The sequence below is a fragment of the Cebus imitator genome, unplaced genomic scaffold (genome assembly GCF_001604975.1).
Source record: "Cebus imitator isolate Cc_AM_T3 unplaced genomic scaffold, Cebus_imitator-1.0 Scaffold541, whole genome shotgun sequence".
Taxonomy (NCBI): domain Eukaryota; kingdom Metazoa; phylum Chordata; class Mammalia; order Primates; family Cebidae; genus Cebus; species Cebus imitator.
In genome coordinates this window covers 1535024-1544518 of record NW_016107856.1, presented here as the reverse complement: position 1 = coordinate 1544518, position 9495 = coordinate 1535024, and the positions used below count along the sequence as shown (strand labels likewise).

General features: G+C 42.5%; 1 protein-coding gene across 1 annotated transcript in view; it reads right to left on the bottom strand.

Annotated features, from left to right (window-relative positions):
• UHMK1 (U2AF homology motif kinase 1) overlaps window positions 1-3634 on the bottom strand; it is a 29342-nt gene extending 25708 nt beyond the window's left edge. Inside the window, exons 1-3 of the mRNA XM_017515081.2 lie at window positions 3183-3634; window positions 1135-1427; window positions 278-469 (exon numbers count right to left, since the gene is read on the bottom strand). Coding sequence (XP_017370570.1) covers window positions 278-469; window positions 1135-1427; window positions 3183-3450 — 753 coding nt within the window. The 5' untranslated portion in view covers window positions 3451-3634. The remainder of the gene's footprint in view (window positions 1-277; window positions 470-1134; window positions 1428-3182) is intronic.
• Window positions 3635-9495: the final 5861 nt, after the last annotated feature.

The window sequence follows — 9495 nt, the reverse complement described above, 5'->3', positions numbered from 1 at the left end:
TTAAAAAAAAAAAAAAAAACAAAAAAACAAAAAAACAAAAATTAGCCAGGTGCGGTGACGAGCGCCTATAATATCGCTACTCAGGAGGCTGAGGCAGGACAATCACTTGAGACCATAAGGCGGAGACTGCAGTGAGCTGAGATCGTGCCACTGCACTCCAGCCTGAGCGAAAGAGTGAAACATGTCTCAAATTAAATAAATAAATAAGAATCATCATAAATTGAATACTCTTAAATTGAAAGTAAGAACCCCAAAGTAAAGCACTGGTGAAATTTACCTTCCATTCCTGAGATCTGACTGTATGTTTCAGTTTCATTCCTGAGAACATTTCCAGTAAAATGATTCCTAGGCTCCACAGATCAACAGCTGAGGTACATTCTGTATCGCTCTGCAGGCCAGCCTGGGCCAAGCAATTCTGCAGTTCTGCTTCTGGAGCCCGATACCCGTCTGTCTGAATATACTTTACATCCTAAAGAAGATAAATAAATATTACAACCAACAAAAAAGCTGCTCCCTTTCTATCCATCTCTACAGTGTGTTTATTTCCCTAAGAGTACAGTAAATCCACTGCCAAACTAAATGCTAAAAATTTTTAGCCCTTGGTTATCATATTCTTTGATTCATTAACTGGGGGCAGTTCTCAGAGGCAAGCTGTACATTTCCATACAGTGCTCATAAAGAAGTCTTCTTTGGATTGTCTCTTACCTATTAGGCACTGCTGATAATAAGGACACTCTGCAAAGAACAATAAACGATGGAGAATGGAGGATTTGCCAGAACTATCATATGCATTCTGCCATATGATACAGCCCCAACACTGAAGAGGTCAGGAACAGTAACTCAGCAATTAGCCAAACGTTCATAAAATTTAAAATAGCATTCTATGTAGGTTAAGTACTTTTAATAATGCCAGAGCTCTCCTTCTTCACTGGCTCCTCCTACTTGACCCAAACATTATGTCCTTTTTTTAAATGGTGGCACTGAAATTCTTTTGATTTGCTGCATCCCCTGGCATTTCAGTATTTTAGATAAAAATGACGTATAAGTCCCTACTAAATTACCCTTGTCATTTGAAAACACTTGGCTTCGACTACAACTGCGAGAGTAAAGTAAAGGTTATTTCTTATTTCTTACCTGATTGCCTTCTTTGAAGCTAAGTCCAAAGTCAATGAGTTTAAAACATTCATTCTCTGCACTCCACAATATGTTACGTGGTTTGAGGTCCGCATGGACATAGCCCTCATGATGAAGAAAAGCAAGGGCCTCCAGAACATCTCGGGCACAATGCTGTATCATCCACATGGAACAACCCTGGTGACTGGAATATAAGAGCAATTCCGAAACACTGACATCCAGGAGTTCAAGCAACAGACAGCGTGATGGCACATTTGGAGAAAAGTGGATTGTAAACACTCCATACAAAGTCACTAGGAAAAGAAATTATAATACTTTAAGAATCAGACTTAGAGTAAGTCACTATTAAAGTAGGTAACTGCAATACAAATTTGAGAGAGTCTAGATAAGGACAACTTTGATGAACAAGCTTCCACTGTAATTTATTTTTCCCATGGATAAGATCTTTGGGCAATTGGGTTATTTTAATAAAACAAGATGAGACAGCCTACAATAGCTGATTACCATTCACAGATACTAAACATGGTACAATTATTTGCATTTCACCAAGTACTCAGTGGTGGGTGAACATGAACTTCGAGTGCCAAGTGAAAATGATTAAAAGTAAAAATCCAAAATATAAATAAATAATATTGTTGCATCATGAGGTCCTTTAAAAAAAAAAAAAGGAAATTTTAAAAAGTAAGAATCCAAATATAAAGTAACTCTTTTAAAAGGAATGTCACAATGTACAAAAACCAAACTAAAGATTGCTTCTTGATCCAAAATAGCAGTATAGGCCTGTCACGGTGGCTCATGCCCGTGATCCCAGCATTCCGGGAGACCAAGGCAGGACTGCTTGAGCCCAGAAGTTCCGAGGCCAGCCTGGGTAACAAAGGGGGACCTCCTCTCTACAAAAAATTAGCCAGGCATGGTGCCAGGTGCCTGTAGTCCCAGCTACCTGGGAGGCTAAGGCAGGAGGATGGCTTTAGCCCAGGAATTGGAGGCTGCAGTGAACTGTGATCTCACCATTGTACTCCAGCCTGGATGATAGAATGAGAATTTGTCTCAAAAAACAAACAAAGAAACCAACCAACAAACCAAAAAAAAAAAAAGAAAAAAAAAAAAAAAAAAAAAAAAAAAAAAAAAAAAAAAAAACCGGAAAAATAAACAGCTCTCTATAATCTAAATACTAATGAAGAGACTGAGACTTTCCAGATGAAATTTTAACTAATCTTGCAGAGATTCAGCAAGTCCTTAGGCTTACAAAAAATTTTTCCTCTTCAATACCAAGGTTATAGTGATAGACTAGTAAACTAAAAAAATGTAGCGCTAGTGTTAAGTAATTCTTCTCCAAAATGGTATTATTAAAAAAATCACTCTTCAAATTAAATATGCATCACACATGCTAAGAAAGAAGACTTTAATAACGAAAGCTATAACTAATGATAAGCTCTCTGTCCTGTAATGAAAATGAAGACTTTTCACAGATCAATCATCAGCGATCATTACATATCTTACATTCTGAATATCTGAGTCATGAAACAGTCTCACAAGAGCAAAGGTACAGCGTTCCTAAATTTCACACTTCTATAAGGGCTCCCATGGAACAGTGAATCATTTCCTCCAAATCCATAATAAATACATACCAGGTAAGCTGTATGAGTTACTAGCATTGATGTCACAAGCCCTAGACATAGTTTCCATTTTCTACTGGTATGCAAATATTCAAAAATTTCCACACAAGACACGACAATCTAGCAAAGACGTGCCTCCTCTCACTAGAAAAGATATTTCTGTATGCTAATGAATGCGGCATTCTCTGAAGAGACTAGAAGCAAGGTAGAATTTACTGAGCATCTATGTGACACTGAGCAAAGCAGACCACCAACTCCACTACACTGCAGACAGTAATAACGTGAAAGGGGAAAGGGGCCTGGATCAGGTGATAGAGGGCTAGACCCGCTTCTCCTGCAGAAGGGGAGGAAGACCGAACGCCACACAGCGAGAGGAAGAGTGTGCTCGGACTGTGACCTGGGCAAGAAGAGAAAGGAGACAGCGGCAATTACCGATGTTCCTGTGACCCTGCAACTGCTCCAACGCCGCTCTCTCTTTGCGGAAACCATACTCGGCGGCCGAGGCCGCAGCCCCGGTGGTTCCTGGCGGCAAGAACTGCTTGAGGGCGCCGGGGGGCGAGCCAGGGTTGCCGCAGCAGCGCACCCGATACACCGAGGCGGAGGAGCCGCTACCCAGACGGCTCTGTACCTGCCACAGCCGCCCAAAGGCTTCCAGAAAACGCGGCGGCTCCGCGCCCCAGGCACAGCCGGATCCCGCCATCGGTGTCGGCTGAGGGCAAGTACACGGGAGCTGACGCGACGCCTGAGGCAGGCCGGCAGAGCCCGCGGTCACATCCCCGCTAGCCGGACCAGCGGCTCCGCAGGGGAGGACCTGCAGCCGCCTCACCGACTCCTGGGACTTCAAGCCGCCATGACACCGGAAGCCGTAGTGACCTCGAGTCCGAGAAGCCGGAAACCGAGGAAGAGCCTATCACACAGGCCGAAGGAGGGAGCTCAGAAGGGGCGGGGACTAGAAGTGATTAGACGAATTAGGTTTGGAGAAAAGGACCCAGAGTAAGAAGTAACCTATTAATTACTGAGTATCTACCATTCCAGGCCCAGTATTAACTGCTTTCACGGATAGGATACCTGAAGCCAAAACTGGTCCTTTTTCTTTTGAGGCACCTCACTTCACCACTAGGAACCCAGAAAAATAAAACCCCGCCTACATTTCTCATAGAGAGGAGCCCAAGGAAAACACCCTAAGTACAAAAGTATACCATCACCTCCTGGTCCATGGTCACCAAAAACCATGATTCTGGATCCCTAGACCTTTGTGCTTCTATTTTAGTTATAAACCAAAAATAAAATTCCGAGGCTCCCAACCATCAGAATGGACTTTCTCCTCGGCCAGGGCACTCTAAAACTCTGAACGACTGGTTTAGGCCATGACTGGAAGTAGGGGTCGGACTCATCTAGTTATACTTCTCTGGTTAATATCAGTGAAACATTTACAATGTATTTTTCTCAGAAGCCTGCTACCTGGAGGGTTCATCTGCATGAGTAAAACTTTGGTCTTCACAAGCTCTAATGGCAACCCAGACATTCCTTTATTTTGATAACTCTTTCAACCAGTTGCTAATTAGAAAAATTTCAAGTCTACCTATAACCTGGAAGGACACATTTCTCCCTCCCACAACCCCCGCTTCGAGTTGTCCCATCTTTCTGGGCCAAATCAATGTATTTATTAAATGTATTTGATTGGAGACTAATGTCTCCCCAAAATGTGTAAAACCAAGCTGCACCCCAGCCACCTTGGGCACATGTTCTCAGGATATCCTGAGGGTTGTGTCACAGGCCATGGCCACTCATATTTGGCTCAGAATAAATCTCTTCAAATATTTTACAAAGTTTAACTCATTTTTTTCTTTTTTTTTGAGACTGAGTCTCACCCTGTTGCTCAGGCTGGATTGCAATGGCGCCATCTCCTCTGCCTCCCGGGTTCGAGGGATTATCCTCCTCAGCCTCCGGAGCAGCTGGGGTTTTAGGCGCACACCACCACACCCAGCTAATTTTTTTTTTCTTTTTCTTTTTTTTGTATCTTTAGTAGCAAACTGCTGGGATTACAGGCCTGAACCACCACGCCTGGTGAGTTTATATCTTCTTATCATAATCCACCTTGCCTATGGCTCCCTCATCAAAAACATTCACCCTGGGCAAACATGGATCTGTTTCAAATTTTTAATTTTCATTTATTTGTTCAGTTATTTTATTCATTCAGCAAACCCGTTTATTGAACAACAAATAGACATCTTAATTCACAAACTAGGTTGTGTAATAAATGTAGCCTTCTTTACTTTTCATTCAACTTTTTCTATTTCAAGCTCTATTCTGATTATGTGGCCATAACTTATTTTCCTCAGTTTTTGTGTGAGTTCCCAACAAGATGAGATGGTTTATATAGTGCTAAGTGGAGAGTTTGAGGAGAGGTTGAGGACTAAGCTCTAACCTGTCTTCTCTCTTGCTCAAATTCTTTTTTTCTTTCTTTTTTTTTTTTTTTTTTTTTTTTTTTTTTTGAGATGGAGTTTCGCTCTTGTTGCCCAGTGCAATGGCATGATCTCGGCTCAATGCAACCTCCGCCTCCCAGGTTCAAGTGATTCTCCTGCCTCAGCATCCCTAGTAGCTGGGATTACATGCTCCTGCCCACATGCCTAGCTAATTTTTTTTCTATTTTTATTTTATTTATTTATTTATGAGATGGAGTCTGCTCTATCCCAGGCTGGCGTGCAGTGGCGAGATCTTGGCTCACTGCAACATCCACCTCCTGAGTTCAAGTGATTCTCTTGCCTCAGCCTCTCAAGTAGCTGGGACTACAGGCGTGCGCCACCATGCCAGGCTATGTTTTTGTATTTTTAGTAGAAACAGGGTTTCACCACCTTAGCCAGGCTGGTCTTGAACTCCTGACCTCAGGTGATCTGCCTGCCTCTGCCTCCCAAAGTGCTGGGATTACAGGCATGAGCCACCACACCAGGCCCCAAATTCTTACCTAAGGGCTGTTAAGAGTCACAGCCTACAAACCATAAGGTCTCATCAGACTGTCAGAGGTATTCAAACAAGAGCAACTCTATCTTGCATAGGAGCTGGGTAAAATAAGGCTGAGATCTACTTGGCTGCATTCCCAGGAGGTTAGGCATTCTAAGTCACAAGATGAGTTAGGAAGTCAGCATAAGATACAAGTCACAAAGACCTTGCTGATAAAACGTGTTTCAGTAAGGAAGCTGGCCAAAACCCACCAAAACCAAGATGGTGATGAATCTAATGGTCATCCTTACTACTCATTAGATGCTAATTATAATGCATTAACATACTAAAGGAAACTCCCATCAGCACCATGACAGTTTAAAACGCCATGGCCATGGTGGCAGGTGACTGTGATCCCAGCTACTTGGAAGGCTGAGGCAGGAGAATAGCTTGAACCTAGGAGGCGGAGGCTGCAACGGGCCAAGATTGTGCCATTGCACTCCAGCTCGGGCAACAGAGACTCTGTCTCAAAAAAAAAGGAAAGAAAAGAAATTTTAATGATCTGGGAGCTGCTGATGACTTAAGAAGGCTGGGAGGACTTCAGAGTTTAGCACATTGGTTCCTTTCCTTGTTACTCAGGTGACATCAGCGTCCCTAAGGGCCTAGTGCCAGTTTTCAAATTCCTGCAGAAAATATCCCCCCAAATTCAAAGTTACAGAGGGATAGGGAGGCTTTTTTTTTTTTTCCAGGAGTGGTTAAGAGGGATAATTGACTTTCCTATTGGGTCTGATGCTGAGTCTGATCCCAGGAACCTTTCTCTTTGGCCAAATGTCACAAGAGAACTAGGCAGGTCACCTGAAGTAGGAACTATAGTATCAGCTTGAGGAGGGATAGAGCGACTTGAGGAGAAAAAGACTAATATATGATCAAAAAGGAGACATTGTTTTGTGAAAATGAGGAAACTAAATTTGTAGCTCATTTATTGCGAGGTGTTACATTGTAAGGGCCCTTCAATAAACAATAGCTATAGAAACTGTACAGAATGATTGTTCCCCATCTACAACTCCATATAACCCTTTGCAGTTAACGTCCCCAAAAAAGCACAGCACAATTTAATAGAGAAGGCTTTTTCTTCAAACTACATTGAGATCAAAAGCCCAAAAGAATAAATTGAAGGGATAGAAAATAAAAGCAATTTAGATATAACAGTGGTTAGTTGTGCATTTAGAACTCTTATTTCCGTCAGGATACAACAAGGTAATATGTGTGAAAAGAGTTTCAAAAATATCAACGTGGTATTATTGTTTTCCTGTAGAGACAAAGGCAGTGGAAGTAGAGAAGTCATAAACAAAAGATCTTATCTCCAGCTAGCTCTTGCCTGAAAAGTAGGTGCTTAATGATACAGGTAGGTCTAAATAGTAAAAAGATGTATTCCATAAGCCACTAACTAAAATCAGTCTGGACTTCATCTCTTTAGCCCAGAGAGATTGATGATTCTAGGGAGGGGATCGAGGGGCCCCAAATCCAGGAAACTGGAAAAGATCGGTAGCTTAAAACCATTCGTTCATTTATTTATTATTCGCTTATTTATTATTTCACTGTATTTTTATAAAGAACTACTAGAGTTTCCTGGGCAAGGAACTCATAGTCTAGTAGGGGAGACAGACAAGATTAAGGAAAAAACAACACAAGTAAAGGACTTTGCTTTGAGCAAAAGAGAAGGCTCATCATTTGAGATTGGAGAGAGTTCTAGAGGATAACGTGGGAATGTGTGATCTGATGAACTGAAAAATGCTGGATGACTTCAAACTTTCTCATTCAGGTGGCAACATAGCATCATTGGAAGAGGAGAGGGAGAGCATATGGGGGTTGAAAGAGGGAATAACTCCAGTGGGCAATGTGTTGGAGAGGAGAGTTTAAATTGAACAGCATATATCTACATGGAAGCTTGATTTGAAGTTGGCTCTTACTCAATGTTAAGCAAGCAGTTCTGTACTTGATACACTATTAGGGAAGAGGCTGCAGGGAGGGGGGAATGTCTCGATGTTAGCTCTTGTCAGCTGCCTGCAGGAACTGTTTGTCCTGTAATTTTGAGTGGGAAATGTCAAATTAGCATTTTATCAGTATGTCAATCTTGGTATATATGTATATATAAAACTATACTCCTGATCTTCCTCCCCAAATTTCTTCCTCCACATTTCTTCCCCAGATCAGTTCATGGAAACTCTGTTCTTCCAGATGCTCAAGCCAAAAACTCTGAGGTCATTCTTCTTCTTTTTTTTTTTTTTAACGTAGTCTCACACTGTCGCCCAGGCTGAAGGGCAGTGGCAGAATCTCAGCCCACTGCAACCTCCCCATCCAGGGTTCGAGCAGTTCTCCTGTCTCAGCCTCCCAAGTAGTGGGGACTATAGGTGTGCTCACCACCACACCCAGCTAATTTTTGTATTCTTAATAGAGACAGGGTTTCACCATATTGGTCAGGCTGGTCTCGAAATCCTGACCTCAGGTGATCCACCCACCTCTGCTGCCCAAAATGCTGGAGTTACAGGCATAAGCCACCATGCCCAGCCCCTGGAGTCATTCTTGATTCTTCTCTTTCCTCCATTTTCAACATATACTCAGTCTCCAACACCTTTTTTTTAACCACCTTCCCAGCAGCTAGTCTGTTCTTAGCCTCCATCACCTCCTGCCTCAATGATTGAAATAACCTCCTAGCCAGTCTCCTTGCTTCAGCTCCTGCTCACCTGCGGTCCATTCTCAACACTGTAGCCATAGTGATCCAATGAGAGCAGAAGTCAGGCTAAGTCATGGCTTTGCTCCAAACCCACCATCTCTCCCAGAGTTAAACTCGACCTCCACAAAATGGATGATAAAGCCGTCCATGATTTAGATCCCGCGACCACTCCAACCTCATGTCCTCCCTTTATCCCCCCATCCACTCTGGTCCCGACACACCAGCTGTTCTTCTAACACATCAGGTAGATACCTTCCTCAAAAGGAAACTTGCTGTTTCCTCTGCCTGGCATAGTCAGTCTTTCCTCAGATAGCTACATGACTCACTTTTCATTTCTTTTCTTTTCTTTTTTCTCTTCTTTTCTTTTTTTTTTTTTGAGGCAGAGTCTGGCCCTGTCGCCCAGGCTGGAGTGCAATGACGTGATCTTGGTTCACTGCAACCTCCGCCTCCCAGGTTAAAGCCTCAGCCTCCCTAGTAGCCAGGATTATAGGTGCCCTCCAACATGCTCAGCAAATTTTTGTATTTTTAGTAGAGCTTGGGTTTCACCACATTGGCCAGGCTGGTCTTGAACTCCTGACCTCAGGTGATCTGCCCACTTTGGCCTCCCAAAGTGCTGGGATTATAGGCATGAGCCACAGTGCCCAGCCAACTTTTCATTTCTTTCAAGTGTCTTCCTAAATGTCGTTAATTAATGAAGCTCTTCTTGATCACATTTATATAAATTAGCCATTCCCTACTTCCCTGGGGTTCCTTGTACCCCTTACTTTGCTTTCATTTCTCTCTGTATCACCTTGGACGTAATATATATTTCATTTTTAAAATTGGATTCCCCTGTCTAAAATAAGGACAAGTTTGATTTTGATTTTTTCACCACCGTATTTCCAGTGCCTGGAATAGTGTCTGGAACATATTAAGCTTTTAACAAGTGCTTGTTAAATGGTCATCTATTTTTCAGGAAGAAACAGGAGGCTAGTGGCTGAAGAGGGGATGGCAACCAAGAGGGATAAATGGAAAAACCAGAAGATAGACTTTAACAAACGGCATTATGTCTCCTTTTTTTTTTTTTTTTTT